Genomic DNA, 24,469 nt, shown 5'->3' on the forward strand with positions numbered 1-24,469 from the left:
TTATGATTTAAATTATACTTTAATATGATAAACTGATTTTATTCATGACAGAGGAGTAGGTACAGTTACAATTTTATTCACTTTTCCTTCTCATACCCCTTTTCTTTATAAAAATATAAACCCCCTAAAAAGTGATTTTTGAATTTCTGTGCTGTAGATGAATTTGAATATTACGGACTCTCTCCACACACTGGCCATTGTGTGTTTCAGCACGGATGTAAGGGAAGGCAAACTTGTAGCCCTACAGCTATGTTAAGCATTCATTTCAAGTATACACCAGACACTTACTGCTTAACAGTTGAAGCAATTTGACATGTCTGCCATCTAACATTGAGACTGATAACATGATAAATACAGCCACATCAATATACAAAAATCCAATGTGAGTATAGCATACAGACATCTTTTCTGTTGCATACCCTTTGGCTTCAGGAACCGAGATAGCTGTAGCACTAACAGGACCATGAAGATGGAAATGTTTAGAATTAAAAACAGTCTGGTGTAGGAGTCCGAAATAGAAGTCCCGCTGTGGAAAGTCGTTAACATGTGAGGGGATACATGTTTGCTAACAGAAACAGATTTTTGCTTGACTTGAGGTTTATCTACAAAGTCCAAAAGGTCTTTCATTTCTTCTTCTTCATTGACTGGAAGTTCACTCTGTGCCAGAGCCATAGCTTTTTGGCGCGTCTGCTTCTCATTGACTTCTATTTGTGCAAATAAATCTGGTACAGCATTTATAAATTTGTCATTTCTTGTGGCCTTCCTGATTTTTTTGGTTTTGCCTTGCTGCTTCTGTTGCTGAGATACTGAAAATATTTTTTCAATAGCCTCCTCCGTGTTTCTTTTATCTGAAAACCTAAGCAGACGTTCAGCTGTCTTTCTAAAGCTGGCCGTGTTTTTAACATGAGACAGAATTTGCTTCTCCATTTCCTGAAAAACCGGCTTAAAGTGCTGGAGATTCTGCTCTACAATCGCAGAATAATCTTTAACTTCCTCTGGAGAAGAGCTCCCGATGGAGGAGGTCTTGTCAAAGACAAATTTCTGTCTATCTGCAACGACTTTAGCATAGATGGACTGGCTAGGTGTTTCTCCTGTGAAAATGTAAGCAGCATATGCATGTTCACTGGTAGCAAGATACACATCAACTTGCTGATAATCTCCATGGACACTAAAGCTCTCAACGTCCACAGAAGGTCCTATAAAAACATATATGGCTCTTGTGATAGGTTTCCTGAGGTATGTTGTGACATTCACATAATTAGTTCCATTGTATGGATAACCCTGTGGGTAAGAAGTTGAAGCAATGACTGCTTTCTCACTCTGACCAGTGTCATCCATCCAGTACATCTTATACATTCCATCTCTGTGCCTAATTATTGCTCCATGGACACTATCAATGGAGGTTGCCTCAAAAGGCATATCCACATTGTGGAAAAAGCTGGAAGTTGCTTCCAGAGTGCTGCCACGGTCTAAGTGAATATGGTCTACAAGAAGTAACAACTGTGGATGTAGCAGGATAAGATTTCTTTGAACACTTTTCAATTTCAAGTTAGGACTGTAGGCTCCAACCCCTTCACCCCTGATAAAAACAACCCCAGATTTTTCCACAGCAGCTACCACCCTTCCTTGAGAGTCTGCAGCTTCCCCTTGTTTGTATTTTAGCCATTTAGAAGTACAGTCTTCTGTTACCTGACCTTGCCATGGAGCAAAGCAGCTCTCGGACACAGAAGGCGAGAACATTAAAGCATTATTTAAGAAAGTATATTTTGGTCCATATAAAGCTTCAGTTATAAAGGGAAATCCATTAGGAGCAAATGTAAAAGAGTTTTGATCTGGATGCTCGTGTCCAGCATTAAAATTTCTCCATCCTTTAATCCAGTCTTTGTACTTATTTTTGTGAACAATGTCAAATATAGCACGGCCTCCAAGCTTTCCTGATTTAAAGGAAAGAAAAGGTCTGTTAATTTCCGCAGGTAGGGAACTTCCATAAGTCACTACACCCCAGTCTTCAAAGTAGTGCAGCTGAGGTGTGCCAAAATCAGGTGGAGGAGTAGACTGTAAAGTTGCATCATACCTGTACCAAAATAAAAGTATATTAATTTCTCATTATAAAATATACAACTAAGCATATGAAATAACAGAAGCATGAGAGTGAATCTAAATTAACATTGGCATTTCCACGGTATCATCTGTATATATAAAATTATGCCCTCCAACCGAGGTAATCCCAAACACAGAATTAAGGATCAACACAGTATTCAGCAAAGCAGGTAAAATGGGTAAATATAAACCTATTAAGGTTATAACCATACTCTTAGGAAATATTTTGTTGTGCACAGTGTTTGTAATGCAACACAGAGAGTTTGCATGCTACCTGTCACTGGTAATGATAATTACTATGCCCAGCCCAGGCAAATTCCCTATAGAGGTTAGATTCCCGTTTACTAATCCAGCCTCCTCCTATCCTGTAAGTCAATAACTTTAGCTGCGCATACACATTATGATCTTGTCCAACTTTGCCACCTACATTTGGAGCCAAATCTGGTTGATCCGATCATTTGACCCCCGGTCAATGATTAAAAAACAATTGGCACCTATGCTGGAGACAAGAGGACAGTATCAACAAGCCGATATTGTCTCTGCACAACAGGATTTTCAGACCTACCCAACAGATATCTGCCCGATTTTTGCCCAGATATCTATTAGGGAGGTCATTGAGGTTGGCTCATACACAGGAAGATAAGTTGCCAACTGTGTCTTAAGGGGCAGAATCAGCAGCATAAATCTGCCAGTGTATGGCCAGCTTTACATAGATAACATTAATTAATATTCAGATGAGGTCCCACTACTTTTTTTTCAGTAAACTTAAAAGCAGTTGGGATGCAGGGTTGAATTAAGTATTGGAGTTAAAGATGCAGTTGGCATTTCTTCCTAGAATAAATAAAGATTCACTTCTACAAGGGCTTTAAATTGTAAATATAAAAACCATAGTTTGTCACAGCCTACTACGGTCAATACTACAGAATAGTCTCTTTCTTTATAATAAATAAAAGCCAGCATGCTTGTCCTCCATCTGTAGTCAGATTACAAATCCCAGCAACTTTCAAAAGCAATGCTTACCAAAGAAACTCAGTATGAAGGGTGCACCAGCGCTGTCCTTTAGCTGGTGTTCCAGGACCTTCTTGCACTCGGTTTGCATGAATCTGTTCAGCCAGCCAATTACCACTTCCATTTCTCAAGACATATTTGTCTAAAAACACCAGCTGGCTCTCAGGTCCATAGAACCAATTATAATTGGAATCTGCTATAGCCACAGTTCTCTGAAAGCCTAAAAATAAACACATACAAAATGTTAAAGAAGCAGGTCACAGGTAACACACAGGACTCTGGGGCGCCTTTATTAAATTGCTATGTGTATGGCCACATTAAGGGTAGGTTATAAGAGTTATATAAGAGTTCTCACCTGGAAGTACGGTTCTGTACATGAATGCAAAGTGCTCTTTTAGCCAAGGATGGCCGAAGTGATTAATGTCGAAGTGTCTCTGAACAAGAAACATGTACTGAAAAAGGGATCGGGTGGTGTAGCTGCCGTAAGCCACTCCCTCATAGAGAGAGCCATCTGTCACATCATTTAATAGAACTATAGACTTCTCCATGATTGTCAGAACTTGCTTTGTCCAAAAATAGGCCTCTTGCAGGTATCCTAAGATAAACAAAGTTATAAATATAAAAACACACTTAGTAAATACACACTCCAAAAGGAGAAATAAGTCTTTTTTTGCAGAAAAGTCCCCTTCCCAGTACTGGGCCCCTATGAGCTCACTGCCGGTTCAGGATGCCAAATTAGGGGCACATGCATTTTAAACATCAGACTAAAGCACTGAACTCATAATTATTTGTACTATAAGTAACACAGATTCATGTATACCTTACAAAAAAATAATGCTGTACTGACAGCAACTTTTATTGCAGGAAAATGAACACAATTTTTTTTCAGTTGCTGTACTTTTAATTTTGCGGTATGAATGATAGACATCAGGATTTACATTATGTGCTACAGTATGGAACGTAAAATATGTAAAATAAAGGTCTAGGAAATTATTGCAACTCACCATAAAAAAATGATTAAGTATAATGTTGACAATGGTATTCTAAGGGGGAGATTTACAAAGATACAAATGCTCCGAGAGTATTCTCGCCGATTTTTTCGCGCCCGTGCAAAAAATTCGGAAAGGCTCTGCTGCGGTTTACAATGGTTCAATACGAAAATTTTCGTGACTTTCGGATCGCCAATACAATATGATCGTGACTAATACGATTTTATCGCAAGCATTTTCGGGATATTTGCGATCTTCAGAAATTTTCGTTTCCAATCCAAATTTTTCCCATTCAGGATTTGAATTTGTGGATTAGTAATCTGCCCCTAAGTGTATGCATTTGTTTTATTAATTAATTTTTGGAAGTGTAACTGTGCAGTTAAGTACTGAAACCGCTGTGGTATACATACTGACTTTTACTATCATTACTATCATCGTAACCTCATACTGCCACTAGTGCAATATCACCATACTGACATGGCCTCGGCACCGGATGCAATGCAGACAAACATGGCTGCCACCAACGCAGCATTTGTAGACCAGGTATGGATGATCTGTGTGTGTTGGGGGTTAGTGTTGCTGTCCTTTTATCCTGAGGCTAGAATTTTATTGCTATAAATATTTTATAGCATTTTATTCAGACACGGTCAATTCAACTTTCAATCACCTAATAGTCACTAAGTAAAAAAAGCAGGGAAAGTATGCACAGATAGATTTTAATGAATCAGTTTTAATGAATACAGTTTGTATGTAAAACAAACTTCTACTGCAGTTACTGCAGAGTTGCCTACCTTGATTCATCATGACCAAACTTCCAGTTAGCAGGGCCACACAATTGGTGGGCTGATGGTTGTGAATGTACTGAAAGCCCCATCCTCTCCTGAATGAGGTTTCATACATATTTACGGAGGCGTTGGCGATTACCTCTAGAAACCTCACCTTCTGTTGCTTGCTAAAGGAGTTGTAAAGAAAGTCATAAGCTGTAGCAAAGCCAACCAGAGAGTGTGCCAAGGGAACTTCATCCCATGGAGCATCTTTCACTAACCTGTAGAAAAGAGAGCATATTTTGCATTAAATGTTTAACCTGTGCAAACCAACTTTTATACACATACAGATGTGGCTTGCAAAGTTATTGTGCAGTTCTGTGTATTTTTGGCTAAAAAAGAAATCAATATGTATACCCCCACAGAGGCACACAGACTGACCAATCTCCATAATACCATGCACATGACTTTTCATTTATTGTCAGGAATGACTTAAAACAACAACATGAAAAGCATTTTTGTGACCACGCTGTATTTCTCTCCCTGTGATTCATTTCAAGAAGCAGATGGTGACCACCATAATGTCACTTAATTAAGATAAACCAGAAATTGCAACATAAATGACAACATAAAATTAGGGCCAATTAAAATATATTACAGGACAAAATTTACAGAAAGTGAAAGGTTCAGCAGGGATGGGTGGTTTAAATTTAACAACCACTGTAAACAGATGTGCCAAGTTGTGTTATGTTAAGGATAGAGACACTTAATAAGTTAGGAAAAACTCTGGGACAGGGAACATTTTAAATCTTAGGCCTTTGCCTTCATTGTTATGCAGCCAGAACCGTTAACAACTAAAAGTTCTTCATACGTACTACACACTCATATTTACTGCCTTAGCTGAAACTACCTCAGCTTATTTAGGTTTTATATGGGCTAATGATGAAATTGATTACTAAAGGGCAGTCATCCAAAATAAAACTAACTTAAAAAAACCAAACTAGCCAAAAGCTTTTAAATCTGGCCATTCTGAACAAAAGCATTTGCCATCAATTTGCTTACATCAAAAAAATTCAAGTTTGCAAATATGGCTTGACTTTGCCTAGGACAACTCCCATTGACTCTTTACTAATGCGTAAGATTTCAGAAGCAAATTTTTACATTAGAGTTTTTGCACTTAATAACAAAAAATTGAGTTTTTGAACAAAATGAATTAATTGTGAAAAAAACAAACAAACTCTAATGTTGATAAATTACCCCCATCTGTCAGAAGCCACTGCCCACTAGCAAAACATTTTACACACTCTATGCCTATTTCAACTTTATTAAGATATGAGCCAAAATCATAAGCTATAGTAAAAAAGTAAAAAATACAGATTTTTCACACAGATATAAAAATTAACTTGTTATTTTGAAACATGTTATAGTTTGGTTCTATGTCTGTATCAAATAATATTCCAAGTAACAGCTGGCCCCAACCCATTAATCAGTGCCAGAAAATTACAAGGAAGTAAACATATCTATCTACTTGCATAAACAGAATCTAAAAATGTATCCATTATGGAATGACCATCATTAGAACAAGTTAGCAGGCATGTTCTTTAAATGCCATGCAATGTGTTTTTGCATGCATGGGCAAAGGCACACAGGGTGATCAAAAAAGAGACACATCCTATATGTAAACCACTGCAATGCATACAGGATCCAGGCATGTCTATCTGCCTTATGCATTCTCTAATGGCTCATACTGAAATCCGCTCTGTGTACCTGCAGGTGCAGACACATCATGAAGCGAAGGGCGAGCAGCTTCTTGATCTGCGCATAAGTCTCATCTGACTCAGGCTGGGAGCCTATTAGTAAAACTGTCTATACAAGGTGATTCACTTTTTGAGGTTCATTCTTGAGCACAACAGACAAGATCTTTAGGCTATCTCCATCTTTGTCTTTAAGCATTGCTAAAGAATCAGTAGTTAGTCATTTGGGTGTGAAATGTGTGCAATGCTAAAAAATGTCATACGCAACACATTGGTGCCCACCTGTGCTTTTATATACTAGTGCAATGTGCCAATTTTTTATATTTGTGCCTACTTTGTTGCATAAGTCAGAAGGTGCAGCATGCTCTGGCACGAGATAGCCCTACACCAAACAAATGTCTTGACCAGATAAAGTACAAGCATTTGACTTTGTGAAGTGAGTCTAGGTGCAAGCCCAGGGCCTGCAAGTGTGCAACAAGTTGCTCCCATTTGTGCAAAATTTGCACCTGACTGTTTTGATATCAACTACCCCGGAATTCTAGGAAAGACTACATGGAGGACTGTGCTGATTATCTGCACTTAAAACTCAATTAGTAAATAAGCCCCATCTTTGTGGCATACTCAACTGTTATCTCGGTGCATATAGTTTAAGTGACTGCAGTTATTAGTCAATAAAGTATTTACTATGTTCTCTAAAGAGATAATGCTATGTGTAGAGACAGGATTGGCAGTATGCACGTGTTGCAAATTAAACCATAATGTACAGAATGTACAATGTAAAAAAGAATTTCTCTAAAGGTCATAATAAACTCCAATCATAAGCGAAGTAATTTACCTTACTTATTGCAGCTTACTAACAACCTAGTCAGAGAAATTGGGAGCCAGCAAGGGTCATTTACTATAGGCAGGGCAAAGTACCAAGTGGGGGGAAAAAAAAAGCGGGGGAGAACATTCTGCCTTGTTCTGCACTTTGTGCCCTGCACGTAGAAAAGTTGCAGCTGATCTCTTTGCTCTAAAAGTGCTCCATTACAATTGTGCCTGCTTAATAATGTGGCAAAATATTATCAGTCACTAACACTTTTTTACGCTATATATTGTGAAAATATCATTTTAGGGAGGACCATAAATATAAAGCACTTAACTTCGTAATCAGCCAAGTAATCCAATTACAGTAATGCAATAAATTCAAAAAGAGAAAATTAATATTATGTGCAAGACACTTGTTTATTTTAGTACAGGTATGGGACCTGTTATCATGAATGCTCGGGACCCGGGGTATTCTGAATAAGGGATCTTTCTGTAATTTGGATCTCCATACCATAAGCCTGCTAAAAATAATTTCAATATTGAATAAACCCAATAGGCTTGTTTTGCCTCAAATAAGGATTAATTACATCTTAGTTGGGATCAAGTACAAGGTACTGTTTTATAATTACAGAGAAAAAGGAAATCATTTTTAAAAATTAGAATTATTTGCTTATAATGGAGTCTATGGGAGATGACCTTTCCGTAATTCCGAACTTTCTGGATAACAGGTTTCCGGATAAGGGGTCCACTGCCTGTATTATCAACTCAGATTTATGAATTCAAGTGCTAACCGAGTAGAGCTTCTTATACATGCAAATTTTAGGGACGGTATAGAATAGGGAACCTGTAGATTTAAAATGTATTTATTAGGCTCAAGGAACTATTTAATTAATCTATAGGTGTTATTATTGTTGAATACCCTGTTTGGAAGCTAACCACTAGAGATTGTGCTCTGTTTTTTATTTAATACATTTGAACAATTGAACTGAAGTAGCACCATACTGGTACGTTGGGTAACTATCTTTCCTCTTTGCCGAACTACACCCCTAAGAGAAAAAGTTACAAAACAGTTGATTGAGAAATGCTTCAATCTGAAATGCCAACAAGAAAACTCAGTAAGGATATTTTTTTTAAAATACTTAGGGGGAGATTCCTTTGTATAAACTTAAGATGTAATATTTTTACAGACAGTAACAGTGTTTCAGATTTACCAACTTCTTCTCTATCCTGAAATGATTTGGTACAGCTGGGAAAAGAACTGTATAGTGATTAAAGATTAGCAGGGGTGTTAATGGAACAGAAAAGTGTTTGACTGCTCTAAACAGTCGAATGAACACATTCTAATGTGACAAATTTATTTGCTTTGATAAATGTGACAATTCATTAAACTTTTTTGCCCCCTAAATTTCACAGCTAACAATATTCTTGTTAAGATTAGATAATAGTAGGATAATTATCCTGTAGAAATTGACAGTTTAGATTTGTAACTTTAACAATATATGGACATTACAGCCAAAATGAAATTAGATGGAACGGTGAATCATACCGATCATAGTTAATCACTTGAGATATGCAAACTCAGGTTGCTATTAACTAGATTAACTATTCCCATTCCTCTGCAGAAAAAAATGGTTGATGCAGGCTGATGCTGAACAAACCTGTGTGGACCTATGTTGTCTTCTGCACCTGCAGTTTTCTGGGTTTACATAGTTTTGGGACAAAAATGAATTTTCTTAACTAGAACTAGTGTTCCACCCCCACCCCCCACAAAAAAAAAAAAAAAAAATCGAGCCATCACAGTACCTCCCCCTATCTCTCCCGTCCTATTACAGTGCTTTTTGCAGTAGCCAATAGGACTGCATGCATCTGCAAATAAAGCGTGCAGTCCTACCAGCTTCGGAAAGAAAAATTGTGCATGGAGAAGAAGCCAGGAAGGACCAGGCAGTGGGGACCGAAATGCCGGCCAATGCATCTGGCAATTAAAAGAGACTGAAGAACTGAGCTGTTTGAACTTAGTATGGGAAATGCAAAAAGGTGTACATCCATGTGATACAGGGGTATACTTATCATGCTGTGTAAAAAGTGTCGCATTATCAGTGATGTTGCTCATAGCAGCTAATCAACAATTAGATTTCAACAGTTAGAAAACAAAAGTAAAGTATCTGATTGGCTGCTATGAGCACCATCACCAGCAGGGCTGGAACTAGGGGTAGGCAGAAGAGGCAGCTGCCTAGGACACAATGATTGTGGGGCGCCAGGTTGGAGCCTGATCACCAGTAATATTTTACTCCACTTTTTACACAACATGATAAATATACCCCTTAGTTTGGAGGTTTGACCCGTTTTAACCAAACTGCCCGACTGTTTGAAATTTCATAGGCCTTGTCAAAGTACCCAAGTTTACAAAACTGTAAATTATAGTAAATGCCCCTTCTCGAAAAATTTAATACAAAACCAAAAATGTGACTTCAAGTAAACACAGATTGGAAATCAACACAGTGTCTAGTTTGTTGTTTTAAACTTTTAGAACTAGTTTCAAAGTCATCCTTGGTGGTCTTAAATTGGTCCATAAAGACATAAAAGCCATACATAAACACCATGAAAGTGACCCTACCAAAGTTCCTTCCCCCATTCACAACTTTGCTGCTGTTCTTTATTGCGTCCCAAAGTTTGTGAACCTACATTTAGTTCTACTGATTTCAAACCAATCCTCGTTTTTTTAGGTAAGTACACAGCAGAACTGGTGCACGACAAAGTCTGACAGATCCACAACGAAAATTAAGTTAAATAACCACAGCTAATAAAAGGACTATTCCCCCCACTGAAATGCTGCACTAAGATCACTTAACAAATCTACACTGAGATTCAGCATTTTTTCAGATGTGTGCACTGCATGCCTATGCCTGTGTGCACTGGCCATACACATACAGATAAAATCATAAGATTATCGTCCCAATAATTTTCGTACCATGGTGATCAGTCACTTAGTCGATCAGCCAGGTTAGAAAATTTTGGTTGGGTAAAAAAATATGCGCGTCTATTGTATTTTAGAATGTAAGCTCTTGCAAGCAGGGCCCTCCCCCTAGTGTCTCCGATCCTCATCCAATGTAACTGCAAACCATTTTTATGTATTGTTTATATGTACATGATAACTTAGGTCTTTTGTACCCCTCTATTCTGTAAAGCGCTGCGTCAATTGATGGCGCTATATAAATAATAATAATAATATCAGATGCTTGGGGGACCTACAGTGGAAGTCACGATTGGTGTCTGCGAACTATTTCATGTTAAGATTTGAATTTTAAGGGCTTTATCCTACAACTTCAGTGTGAAGGTTAGTTTTAGACCATTGCATTTAAATGTACGACCAATATCCAAACATTTGTTGGAAGAAGACTAAAATCTGAATGGGTATGGCCACCTTTAAAGTGGGTTAAGCAACAGAGACTGTACAATAGATTCCTGGCAAAACTACATCCAAAGATGTGCAATTGTGTGTACAATCAGAGGCAATCTAAGTTTTCCACAGTTTCCACTGATGATTCGGAGTACTGATATAAAAAAGGTAAATGTGTCCATGCCATGAATATTTTCCCTGCCTGTGTAGTTTTGCACCTGCTGAAAAATATTTTGCAGACATGACAGAAGTAAAGTTAACAGAAGACAAACAAAATCTACCAACTAGGCTGAGCTGCCATCCTTTCCATATATTCTCTGGCCAGGCCAAGTGCTTCAGTGTTATCTGGATTCAAAACGCAGTACATTGCCAGCGCACCAAGGTTGTTGCCGTAAATTTCATTCCATCGAGCAGAAAACTCCTTTGGATCCCATGGGGGAAGGTACTCACTAGGGTTGGTCAGCATTACATGAACTGCCTCATTAATTCTTGCAGAAATGTGCTGATGGCTGCTCGCTGCCTGGGCTCGAAGTGTTTCCATCTCACCCTTGGAGAAGTATAGCATGGGATAGCCATCATATTTTGCATTAAGGAATGGTATTTGTGTATTTATGTCCTTTTCTGTGCAGTAAACCACAATGTAACAAAGCAAATGTATGAAAAATACACTGGGGGCTCCCCGAGTGTGAGTCCTCATTGTGACATTAGATCTCCAGGCCACCAGCTCTGCCAGACCATCTTTGATACAGCCTGGTGGAAAAACAAGCAAAAAAAAAAAAAAAGATTAGAAAAAGAACATAAATTGTGTTTCGCTCTGCGGCACTAGAAACTACATAAGGCCAATGATTTAAAGTAGTACAGTAAATCATTAAAAGATACAGTATTAAAGTAAAAGTAAAGAAAGCACTGTAAAAGTATTATAAACTAAACTACATACTAAAATATTATAAAGTGCATTTCGCTACAAAAAACTTTTCTACACAAAAATGTTAATCAAGAACAGCTATATTAGTGATATTGAACATACAAGATTACACACAAAAACAATAGAATAGAGCCCTGCCTAATGTATACAACCATTAATTGTACAGAGCTGCAGAAGTTAATAGTAATTCTAAGCTGATTTTTATACTATTAGTATAAAACATGATTAATCAAATTGCCATTCTAGAAGTCAGGAAGGAACTTCACATTCTGAGGAAAATTGAGACAGATTTTTTTTTCAACTTTATCTGGCTCAGCGAGAACAATATTTCTTAGCCTATGGGTCAGGACCAAAAAAAATGGATTCCTGTGTTACCATTAATACAGTGACATAACTTTCAACCATACAATACAGTAACTGAAACAAGGCACGTCATGGATTCTAAACCAAATTTGTGACCATCTTCCAGACTTCCAAACCTTTTGGGGACCCAGATTAACAGACACTGACTTAGAAGTAGGATATGACTAGCCGAAAATGCTGAACTTAATGGATGTCTTTTTTCACAACTTTGACTTTTATGCAATTCAGTTATATTATGGTAAATTATGAAGGACATGGGCCATTTGCTAGGATTTATTAACTATGAACCTGCAAAATCCAGGTATAAAGTTTGTCAAGAAAAATATTCAAGGTATGTGGTTTATATGGTTACACGGTTTATGGATCCTCATAAACAAATACTATTTGGACATTAAGTACTTCATATATGGAAAGTACATAATGTAGCAATTCTCACATACATGCCATTCTCAGTTATTCAGTTATTGCCTTTATACAAGAACATAATGACTGTTTTCTGTTTATATATGAACGTTAAACAAAAATGATCACACGCACAGTTTTTGCCTTTCTTTCAGCATAACCATGCCCCAGTGATCAATGACCTCTATTTTAACTTACAGTGCCAAATAGCAATGTGTTATGAAACTAAAAACCCTACAAGTCAGAACCCTTAGAGTGCTTAAAGTATATTACGTTCTCAAAATACAAGACCTGAGAGAGACTTAACACAGAAAAAAAAAAGAATTTCATATGGTGTTTCAGGTGAGTAGTCAGGAATTTTCCAAATAGGAAAAATAAATTTAAAAACCCTTAAACATCTGTGATTTCTTATTCTGAGACATTCCTATGAATACAGAACGCGGCCTCAGTTTCTGAAACCTTAAAACTATAAAAAAAAACATTATACCAATTGAAAAGACATATTTGAATCACCTATGTAGTTTACTCCTTATACACTAGAATGACTGAAATGAAAGCAATACAAAAATATATCACTGCACAAGCAAAAATATATTTTTTTCAGATTTGAAGACAGACATTTATATAATTTATGCAGAGAGGCCAGTTATAATGTTTTCTATAACCTTTCCCCTCTAAGAATGTCAGGAATTCCCCGTGTTTCCTCAAAACGACTGTATGGCCTGTGTTAACCCAGACAGGAAAAAAAAAATACATACATTGGTGCAGGTCAAAAACAAAAATATAATAGAAAGAGTGCCGCAATTTAGTGCTGACTGACACTAGCACACATTTTACTCAACTACTCTAAGCCACAGATGCCTGGGAATAAAATAAGATAGCAGCTTGGCACTCTGTTCATTAGTTGTATTTCCCTGGGCAAATAGTTTTTTTTATCTAAAAGGGAGACTGGCCCAGGAAAAAAAAGTAGCAACTGCATTTAATGAGGTGCCTAACGCACTGGCACCACCTTTCTTTGTCCTTTAACACAACCATGGAAGGTTTTTTTTTGCCAACCCTGTTAAAATACTACCCGAGGCAAGTTTCTCATGTTGTCTCATGCTAGACATACCACTGTATAGTACCCACACTGTATCTAACACACTATGCATACAACTCTTATGGTAAAATGTGCAGTAGTTAGGGTTTCCACCCCATTAAAAAAATTATGCTTAATCAGTCAATTTGCCATTATCTTTATGGTATTCATGGAACATACTGTATACCAACGATGCTGTAAAAAGTTTGAGGAGTACTACTGTTCTAAGAGCAAAGGGCAATCAGTCCCCACGGAACTTCTTCAGCCTGTCATGTAAGAAATGCATCAAAAGCTTAAGGTAAAACGGTCTCCCAAATCAAGCAAAATAAACTTTACTTACAGTATATGATATGTATAAATATTGTTCCTTTCCGTTTTGGAATTAAGAATTACATCAAGCAGGCAGGTGCCATTCCCAAAATGTTGTGTATGTGCCAGAATGGGGGACCTTATGCTCTGCCCATGCACAGGCTACACAATTATAGACAGTGAGTGCAGAAACATCTAGAAACTGCAGAATAAAAAGTGAGTAATTGCTATGCCTGAGGCATAGAGGTGGGGAAGGCAAAGTATGATTGCAGCTGAGATTTTTTAAATACATTTTAACAGGCATGTATGCGTTTTAAAAAAATAATTTTGGTATCATGTTAAATTTGAAAAGGCCTTTTATTATGCAGCTGTTTATGTGTGAGTGACAGGTCCACCTTAATGACATTGTGGCTTATTTATAAACACTGGGCAAATTAGTAAATGGGCATTACCAATAGCAACTACTTAAGTGATTGGTTCCTTAGCCAGCTGCATGTTTAATAAAATAAATAAACAAAAAATTGTCATGGGTTACTGCCCAGGTGCAAATTTGTCCATTATTTAAAAATAAGCCCATATGTTCATAATCATTTTGTTTCAGAAAAAAAGCATCATACAGCAGAACCCCCTTTTTAAGTTTTCAAGGGGATAAGAAAAACATGGTGTAAAATCCAGGAAAATGTAAAATCAGGGAAATTCATTATGTATGATATATTGGGGAAAGGTATGTAATAAGAAAGTTTCACTATAGCTAAAACTGAGTTACACTCTGTGTAAAGATATGGGATCTATTATCCAAAATGCTTGGTGTACTGATAAGTTAAGTAGTGTCAGACCTGTTTTTATTCTTATTTTTTTTTTTTTTTTTTAATAGACTTTATTGCTTTCTGTACTTCCCCTACACTGTTCTCTGGCTTACATACAAAATATAATTTTTCATGATATCATATCATCAGTTTAATGGTAGCATCTCCTTTCTTTAGTTTCACTTCCACTAGCCTGTACAAAAGAATCAAGGGTGAACAAAAACAAAATGCAAAAACTGGGTAAATGCTCTGCATAAATGAGTAAAAAAAACTGTTCCGTCCTCTAATTCTTGTCACTTCCTCACACGTTTCCCTCCTGTTTACATTTCTTTTATTGATTTGTTTGTATAGAAACCAAGTAACTGAGAATCAGCTAATTGATATAACTGACCTCTAATGTAAACATAGTTGGAATGCACCTCAGATTCCTACCTGCAAACCTAAAACACATTACAGAGGACACATGCCCCATATTTGTTCCTTTGTGCCAGTCTGTCCTACACATTTATGCATCTAGGCCAGAAGTGCACTCTTTTGGGCTCAGTGTCAGTTTCAATGTTGTGCAGAATTTACTTACATTAAAGACTGAACAGAAAATAAATACAAGGCCAAAGGTACACTTGCTGGTTTCTGACTGAATGTTGTCTCCCAAATAAACAGCACTAGGCAGGTGTTCCTCCTAACCACTTCCAACAACTGCTAATCACCTGACACACCTAAATACTACACTAAAAAAGCAAGCTTTCTTGCCTCCAAGCAATAGGTTCTCACATGTATGCACCATTTAGCCCAGAGAGTCTGGCAAACTATAACAGGAAGTTAGTTGGCAATTGATGGCATGTTTATTATCTTATAAACAAATTACAGTTACTTAATGCCAGGTGCATAAAGCGTAATTCTGTATCTGTAACACAGCTGCTCATTTCATAAGCTAAGGTTGGCTGTTTAGGCAGGGCTCAAAGTAAGATGTTTGGCAGCCTTACAGGTAACAATGTTGTTAAACACAAAAAAGGATTTAAATAATAATCCATTCAATACAATTTCAGGATATATGTAAATAAATGAAAGAACAAGAAAAGGGAAAGTTACTGGATTGCAGTGTGTTATGGACCCCCAGTGAATATAATCCCCAACCTCTGGCAAGCCAGGGTGCTAATCCTGCCACACCTCTGTTCTTGTGATCCTCTTTGGGTGTCCTGGACACACATGCGCAGCTGAGTAAAGATTGGGGCTTTACTTTAAAGTAGAAAATAAAGGCTAAGTCACTACGGGGTGCCAAAATGTTAGGCACCCCCCAGTGATTTTAATCGCTTACCTTTACCCCAGCCTGGTGCCCCAGTGAGAAGAAAAGCCCTGGGTAACTGCAAGCGAGTGCCTCCTCTTCCTTTTTCTGTCTTTGCGCAATTGATCATGCACAGTAGAGTGTACAGTAGAGTAGGGCTGGGCGATATACCGTTTAATACTGAATACCGGTGGTTTTTTTTTTTAAAACTATATTCATTTTTCAGATACCGCAATACCGGGGTGTCAGGGTACGCGTGCGTCAAAGCGCACATACATGTCAAAGCGTGCACGTCCATGACGCGCTGACGGCGCCGGTTCTGCACATGCGTGGGGGATATTTAAAGCTATGGAACGCCTCCTCCTGTGCTATGTTGTCTGCGGCCTTGCCTGGGAAACTAAGCCTGCCTGATTTACCTTACGACTTTCTGTTGCCGATCCTTCGCTTGCCTGACTCTGATTTTCAATACTGCAGTAATTATTCTCTAATTTATTAGGAAATGGGGTTAACACCTAATTCATGCATGGAAAAAAAAATACCGTCAAATACCGTGATACCGATATAATTTTGAAAAATACAGTGATATAAATTTTTGGTCATACCGCCCAGCTCTACAGTAGAGTGTACCTCTTCACCTGCGCCGGCCCAGGGATTCAGAAGAAAGAAGGAAGAGGAAACCCTCGCTGCAGCTACCCTGGGCTGGTGTAGTTATCCCCTAACAGGAGCATGCGCCCAGGGTAAAAGGTAAGTGATTAAAGTCACTGGGGGTGCCTAACATTTTGGCACCCGCCAGTGACTTAGACTTTCCTTCACCTTTAAATTTACAAATACAAAATCACTGCACATGCTCACTGTCAGGACATCACAGAGGATCTCTGGGGCACCACGAAAGATGACAGTGTGGCTCAGTAACAGGACCCCAAGATATGCCTTTGCATTCACCAGGAGCCACCTATCATATTGGCACTGTCCAGTAAATTTTCCTTTCCTTGTCCTTTTGCTTTTTATATGACGAATATACCCTTGCAACTAGGCAGCGGTGTAAACAAAGACTGCAAAAACAAAGACTAAAAAGATGTTAATAGAACATTCTATAACATACTAAAATATGTATGTAGTATGTATAATTGTAATGTAAAGCAAAATATAGTTTGCAGACATTTTTAACATTTTTTAGCACTTTAAAGGAACAGTTAAGTGTAACAATAAAACTACGCAAAATAAAAAATATTTGTAATGTAGTTAGTTAGGCAAAAATGTAATCTATAAAGGCTGGAGTGGGCTGATGTCTAACATAATAGCCAGAACTCTCTTTCCTGCTTTCAGCTATCTAACCTCTTAGTTGGTCAGTGACTTTTGTCAGCATGTAGGTCAGATTCAAATACAAACTAACTGAACAGTTACGTCATATATCCCCCCCCCGTTAAGTCACTGATTGGCTACGGACTACTAACAGCTTAGATAGCAGTAAAGGAGGAAGTAGAGTTCTGGCCATTATGTTAAACATCTGCCCACTCCAGCCTTTATAGATACATTTTGGCTAACTATATTGAAAACATTTTTTATTTTGTGCAGGCTATCTATTTTACCCAGTTTCATTTTACTCTGAACTATTTCTTTAAAGAAGCAGATTTACCTTTTGGTACAAACACTACTACCTTATGGTACCCACGTGCCAAGATGGCAATTTCCCCATATAAAAGGCTTTACAAATTTTAGTGGTTGGAAGATTTGTCTTCCATTAAATCAATAACCCCCAAGCCAAAACTACAAAAAAAAGTCATAAGAACAACAATGCTAATTTCTATGAACTGCCATGTCACAGTCCAGATCTTAATCCTCCCCCCCCCCCAAAAAATAACATTGGGTGGGAAGAAATCTGGATCAGTGGGGGAGAAATATAAATAAATTCATGCCTCCCAACTTCTCCACTGCTCTAAAATAATGGTTTTTACAAGTGCTGATAGGATTGGCAGCATAGACAGCACACAGTCCTACCGGCTTCTATATGAAAACTCTGCTGCGCACAATGTTGGGGTGGAGCGGGGACAGAATGGAACTGGGCGGTGCACTGGCTAAAACGGGCCAGTGAGAACACAGAATTTGTGACTTAACTTCAAGAAGGTTGTCCACTCAAAATCTCCATGCAACCTGAGCAGTGTTGTGTTTTGGTACAGTATCAATCCTGTTTTGTTTTTTTAAAAGATTTAGTTCTCTGTACACACCCCCTCATTTTTCAGGATTACACACAACTTCTCGTTTTTATTATATCATCAGTTTAATGGTGGCATCTCCTTTCTTTAGTTTCACTTCCATTACCTAAACAAAAAAACAACTGGAAGATCTCTCTTTACTTTATGGTTTTAGGGGTTTTCTTGACACTAGCATTGGTGCAACAACATGAAACATGAACAACATTTATTTATGCTTTTTTAAATTTGGATCTTTCAACAAATTACTCACTTCTGAAAATGAGTTTAGTCGCAGCTCCAAAAATCTCTTAAGCCACGAAAATGAGAATATTGATAAATGGGCCTCTTAAGTTCCTTGTGTGGGCTCAGAATTATCTTCATGATCATTTTCGTACTATGATGATTGGTCGTTTAGCCCATCGGCCAAGTTAGAAAATTTCAGTCTGATAACAATAAAATCTGCTTATGTATTGTGTATCTGATGATATCTTGGGGGACCTAAAATGCATTTCCAGGAAGTAATTTTTGTTACTGAGATTATTATTTTTAGGTCTGTGTCCTACAATTTCAGCCTGAATATTAGTTTTAGATTGCATCTAAATGTCTAATTAATATCTGAACGTTCGTCGGGATTAGACTAAAATCTGAACATGTATAGCAACCTTTAGACTTGAGCCTACCATTTCTGGTGTTAGTATACTGTACAGGTGCAAGACTAAGTTTACACAAGGAATGCCTGAGAAAGCCAAGTAATAGTGTTAGTGTTAATCTGCCAAGGAAAAAATAAATATGTTTAATCTAATGGATAATGCCTAACATATAGGCCCCCCAGTGAATTAGGATTCCCTTGTCCTTTAAAAACAGGATATACTTGCACATTAGGGTAAATGTTTGGTCTATAACCAAGAAAAGTCATTGTTAACTCATTTGCACTTGAGAAAGAGTGGGATGATCCTACATTCCAAAAGACTGTGCTCTGCCATGGCATCTGACACTGAATAAATGTTTTTTTATTCACATATTTCTCCTAGAAGTCTTTTATGCGGCACTGTGACTGATTTTTTTAAATGATCAGTGTAGTCCCTGGGCCCAGGATTAATCTCATGTAATAGTCTGAATTAGGAAACGCAACATTGTGTAACTGCTTTTCTCCACTGAACAAAATAAATGAGGCTGTGCAAATATGTCATTGGCAATAAGATGTTTAAGAAATAGCAACAAGCTCTTCAAATTCTGTTTTGGCTCACAGATTCGTTTTCTGAGATGCAGCATTTTACCATGGAGATGCTGCAAACCCTCATTTTTATTACTATTATTAATCTTGGTTACATAGTACGTGAAGTCGAATAAAAACATTGGTCATCAAGTTCAACATTGCAAACTTACTATTAAACAAACAGAACAAATAGTTCCAGTGTGTGGGAAATGTTATTCTGTGATGCTTAATGACGAAACCATGACACTCTGAGGAAAAAAAAAACACACCTTTCCTCATATGACAAATAATGGACAGATTGCTGAACTCAGATCAATGCAACACTTTGCCCTCATATTTGTTGCACACCTTTCTTCCAATAAAATGCACCAATTTGGAGCAACAAATTTAATAATCCTAGGACAGTCTTTAACTTGGGCATCTGTGATTCTGGCTGCAAAACTATATGAATATATGTAGGACATATTGATATTAAGTAGAATGCAGTGTTGGTGCTGTCTTAAGTTGCAGGAGGCCTCTGGCAAAAGGCCCCAATTATTTACATAAGAGGTATATTAGCTCTGAAGCATGACATTGAGTACACAGATAGAAAATGTTCTTGCTACACTGTACCTGCTGTCCCACAGCCAGAGTTCTATCTCAGAGGTCATATTCCCCACTAATACTTCACGTGCCATCTCATACTACTATACTTACTGTCCCACAGTGCCATCTCAGGTTTTTACACTAACTGCTACTTACCTACTATACCTGCAGTTGTTCCACAGCCCCATGCCTGAGGTTATCTCACCCTACTATATTTGCTGTCCTAGATAAAATCCCATCCCAGACTTTTTTATCCACAATGCACACAATCTTAGTGCTACTATACCTGCTTAGGTAGCCAGAGTCATATCTTTAAGGTTATTAACCCTCCACTACTTCAGACACCATTTCACCTTTCTATACCTGTCCCACATGGCAATTCCTATCTAAGAGATTATACCTACTGCTAGTTCAGACATAGTCTCATCCTTATATACTTGCTACCCACAAGTCCAATTCCTATGCTATTATTATCATACAATTACATACTATTATCTGATGTCCCATGGTTCAGAGGCTATCCCCACTACAAGAGTAAATGCTCTACCTGCGGAAGAATTTGGGGTGTTTGCCCATCAGTATTCCCACAATGCCCACCTATGACTTTAATAGGTAGTGGTACCTGGTATCAGTGGCACCCTGCTATGAAGTTCTTAGTATATGTTAAGGAGGGTCCAGTTAGGATAAGATTTGTGGAGAGATTTGCTGCCAGACTGGGTTGTCAGCTATTAGGGGTCTACCCATACCGACTTGCGTAGCCAGCGATCTACTGGAGCCCCCAAGAGATGGAAGGAAGCAGAGTGTATAATTACACGCTGTACAAGGCCGAAGAGCATAATTATAGATATTAGTTCCAATGCACACAGAGTAGCGCTGTGCGTGTGTAGCAGCTCCGGGGCACATGGTAGCTCCACACTGCGATTACTGCGCTAGACTAGGCATGAATGTGCGCCACACACTGTTTAGGGAAATAAGGAAATCATTCTGTATTTACTTACCGGACTCTCTGAGCCAAGTCCAGAGAAATCAGAGCGACCCACACTGCACTTTCTGGGATGTGCTTGCGATCTCTCGCGTCTGGGAGTCAGGGCAGATCATCCCTGGCCTCTCGGTACCGCCCCCAGGAGACAGAAGGTCATGCTCGGGTTCGGAGCCCTAGCCAGAACACTCCAGCACCCACCGCTCCCGCTACTCCGAGAGACCAAACAAGTCCTTGCAAAACTACAATTCCCAACATCCCCCAGAAAGGAAAAGGGGGTTCCCTAGAACAGCGCAACTTTATGAGAGCAGCACCCAAGCTAAAGCCGCGTTGGCAATGTAGCCCCTCCCCCTGCAAGGTTTAACCCTGTCTTAACTGAAACGGGAGGGAGTCAGGGGTCTGCATTTTTGTGTGGTGCAACGTCAGCATTGGAAATACCGAGAGTTCCCCTCTCTCTGGAATTTGGGAAAGGAAGAAAGACCCGTCCCCCACCCTCAGCGTGTCATGGAGCCCGGGGACTGGGGCATGCCGGACAGAGGAGCTGCTCTTGTCTTGGCCATAAGTGTTTAGCAGATGCAATAAGTGCAGGCTAGAAATACTCACAGGAGAAATGTTACTTCAGTTTCTTAGTGCAGTGCAGCCACTGATCTATAAACTTTGTGTGGAAGGCAGCTTCCCCTATATATGCACCCTCAGTGTGCCTCCCCAACCGACCTCTGGCCTGAAATTGTCTAGATCTTGATCGGGCAGGCTTGATTTTCCCTCAGATCAGGGACCATGTTGGCTCATTGATGCAGTCCCTGAACTGCCAGTGCCTATGTCCGCCGTTTTAATTCAAGAGTTTGGCCTTAGGGCTCGTTTCCCATATATGCATGTTTTAAATGGCTGATATTAATCAATTGAATTGGACTACTTCTAAAGAACTTTTAAACTATGTCTGGACTAAAGGTGGCTGCCATGTGAAGATCCACAAAAAACTAGATTTTGCACTATTATGCCCACCTTGAGAGGGGCAGTATTAGGGTGATCCAATTATTTGGCCCCAGGGCATCAAAATCAAACCTGCTTGATCAATACCTGCCCAATTTTCCAGTCAGATATTAGTCAGGCAGGCCTGTCAGATTGCACTATACATGGACCAATAAGAACTTCGGGGTAATTTAAGTACATAAAGGCCCAATAGTACTACTCTGGGTCAGCCCGACTTTGCAACAGGCTGATTGTTATACTACATGCTATAATGTTGCTAAGCATTAAACATTGTTTAAAAAATACCTTTTTTTTTTAACTAAAATTGTCTCTATTTTACTTTTGTCCATTTGTAGATTCAGTACCTCTGTACCCTCTCTATACTGGCAGATTTCATCTCTTGCTCACAGGAGCCCGTTTAATGTCTATACTGTGGCCTCTCTCTCTATATTAGGGGAATGAAGTGCTCTAGATTCAACTCAGCAAGAAGTTGAAAGTAGAGAAGTGCTAAGTGAATACTTGTTTCACAAGATTTTTTCATGGCGACTATTATTTATTTATCAATCATTTAAAGCAAGTTCTAGGGAATTCTCACCCAGATGTGATATCTTTTGTGTTGACATTAGCAGAGCATCTGCAGTGAGGTGAAACACCTTTGGACTTGACTGTTTCTTTGAGCACCAATGCTGAAGAATTCCAAGTAAAAGAAGGAGAAATTGCTTGATTATCCAGGTCAAGAGAGGACCCTGCTAAGTCTTCATGTTAGTATGTGAAAGAACTTGATAGAAAATGTCTAAATATTCCATATGCACCATGACTCTATCAGTACAAAAGGAATGGCTTCAACTGCAACTGTAAAATAGCTATTCATTCTTTCAGTAGACATTTGACAGTCCTAGCTCAGACTGCCGCATGTTTCTTAAGCAGCAGCAGTTATTTCACTTTGAACTCTCCTGGGGACTTTTTCAACCCCTCTTTATCAGTAAATGGCAAATCATTTACATATACAGGCTTTATTGATTTTCATTTTTTGTTTTTCAACCTTCTATAAAACTGTACCATTGCCAAATTGACAGTGTAAGTTCCCCTACCCCATGCACATTAGATTTGATTTTAATTAGGGCAGTGTTGATTTGGAGTTTTCCTTTGAGGTGTTTCTGTTTACTCCAACAGTCAGAAAAATAGCAGTTAGTTAAAAAAAAAAAAAGAATATAAACCATCCGCAAAATTCTCCTGTTTTATATCTAACTCTAATTACCAAAGCTAGAGGATTCACCATTGAAATTCCTGCCTACAGTGTTACATCATCCGTATTATGTAGTAGGAAGATTAATATACAATTCAAGCACTGTTAGAGTGGGCATACTGGCGATTTGCATGTTAGCCAGTGGGAAGGAAACAAGGGATGTGCTGTCACCAGTGGTAGCAAATATTTATCCCAGGCCACAATGTGCCATTACCCTAAGTGCAAAGACAGGGCTATTAGTCGCTATGATTTTTAAAATCCAGTTGTAGCGACTAATCGACCACCGCAACAGTCTCGGTGACTAGCCCTGTGTGATACATTTGGAATGCAGCAATTTATATGCTTGTGCATGGAGATTAATCGCTGTGACTGTTTTCTGTCACTGTGACTAGGGTTTTAGAAAATCACAGCGACTAATTGCCCTATTTGTTTTTGCCCATAATGGGACATCCCTTCCCCACTGAGCTCCAGTTTTCCAGCTCCAGGACAAGAAGTCAAGTGTATTTGCTGTGATGATTCACATGATTAAATGCCACTCCAACCATATAATTTGTGTCAGATTTCACTATCCATACAAACATAAAAAAGACATAAGCGTATGATCAAAACTCACCAAGCTAACAAACGTGGTCCTGGTGAACCAGCCCCAGAATCTCAGCTAGGTGAGTGGAAATCCATGGAAGAAGCAACAAAGAGGCACTCAAGGAATCCAGAAAGGCTACATAAATGCAGTTGAATCATGAGAACATCTCTGACAGAGCCTTAGGTGTTATTTGTTAAAAGCACTTTATCATAGACTGAGTCTGTACAGTGAGATGTAGGTATTTAAAGGTAAATACAGCCAATAGGAAAACAGAGAGGAAACATAAAAGTTCATCCTATATCTAAAACACATATCTATATTAAATAAGGGAAAAAACAGCAAGATACTGGATCTGCAAATTCATATTTATAGGAAGCCTAGAATAAAGAGTGAATATCCAAAATAATAATTTTTTGGTCATAGCCTCTATAATACAGAAGCATCCTAGAATGTCAAGTCATGACATCTGATATATATTTTTACGAATACGCTCCTTTAAAGAGCAGGATGCCTGTCACTATATTGTATAATCGGATGTATCACATAGTACATAGTTACATAGTACATAGTTTGTGTCACCACATTTAAATGTGCCTATACGGGAAAGCACAAAACAAATTTTATACATGTATGCATCCAAATGCATATTATTGGAGCTGTTTTACTTGTACTTATGTCTTGTATACAGGCACTTTGTTTTTTTATGTATGTTGTA

At 38.4% G+C, this 24,469-nt stretch overlaps 1 protein-coding gene across 4 annotated transcripts; it reads right to left on the reverse strand.

Annotated features, from left to right (window-relative positions):
* dse (dermatan sulfate epimerase) lies at positions 1–23,957 on the reverse strand. 4 transcript variants are annotated; one of them, NM_001126796.1, is made up of 6 exons: positions 20,976–21,128; positions 11,101–11,569; positions 4,889–5,142; positions 3,464–3,703; positions 3,121–3,328; positions 4–2,074 (listed from the first exon to the last, which is right to left on the reverse strand). In NM_001126796.1, the coding sequence occupies exons 2-6, from the start codon at positions 11,514–11,516 to the stop codon at positions 325–327; spliced, it is 2,868 nt and encodes a 955-aa protein (NP_001120268.1). In that variant the 5' UTR covers positions 11,517–11,569; positions 20,976–21,128; the 3' UTR covers positions 4–324. The 4 variants fall into 4 exon arrangements, with proteins under 4 accessions (XP_012818183.1, XP_031757377.1, NP_001120268.1 ...); XM_031901516.1 differs by lacking the exon at positions 20,976–21,128 and adding an exon at positions 23,785–23,957 and having other exon boundaries at positions 325–2,074; XM_012962729.3 differs by lacking the exon at positions 20,976–21,128 and having other exon boundaries at positions 1–2,074; positions 11,105–11,188.
* Positions 23,958–24,469: the final 512 nt, after the last annotated feature.

The sequence above is a fragment of the Xenopus tropicalis genome, chromosome 5 (assembly GCF_000004195.4).
Source record: "Xenopus tropicalis strain Nigerian chromosome 5, UCB_Xtro_10.0, whole genome shotgun sequence".
NCBI classification, from domain to species: domain Eukaryota; kingdom Metazoa; phylum Chordata; class Amphibia; order Anura; family Pipidae; genus Xenopus; species Xenopus tropicalis.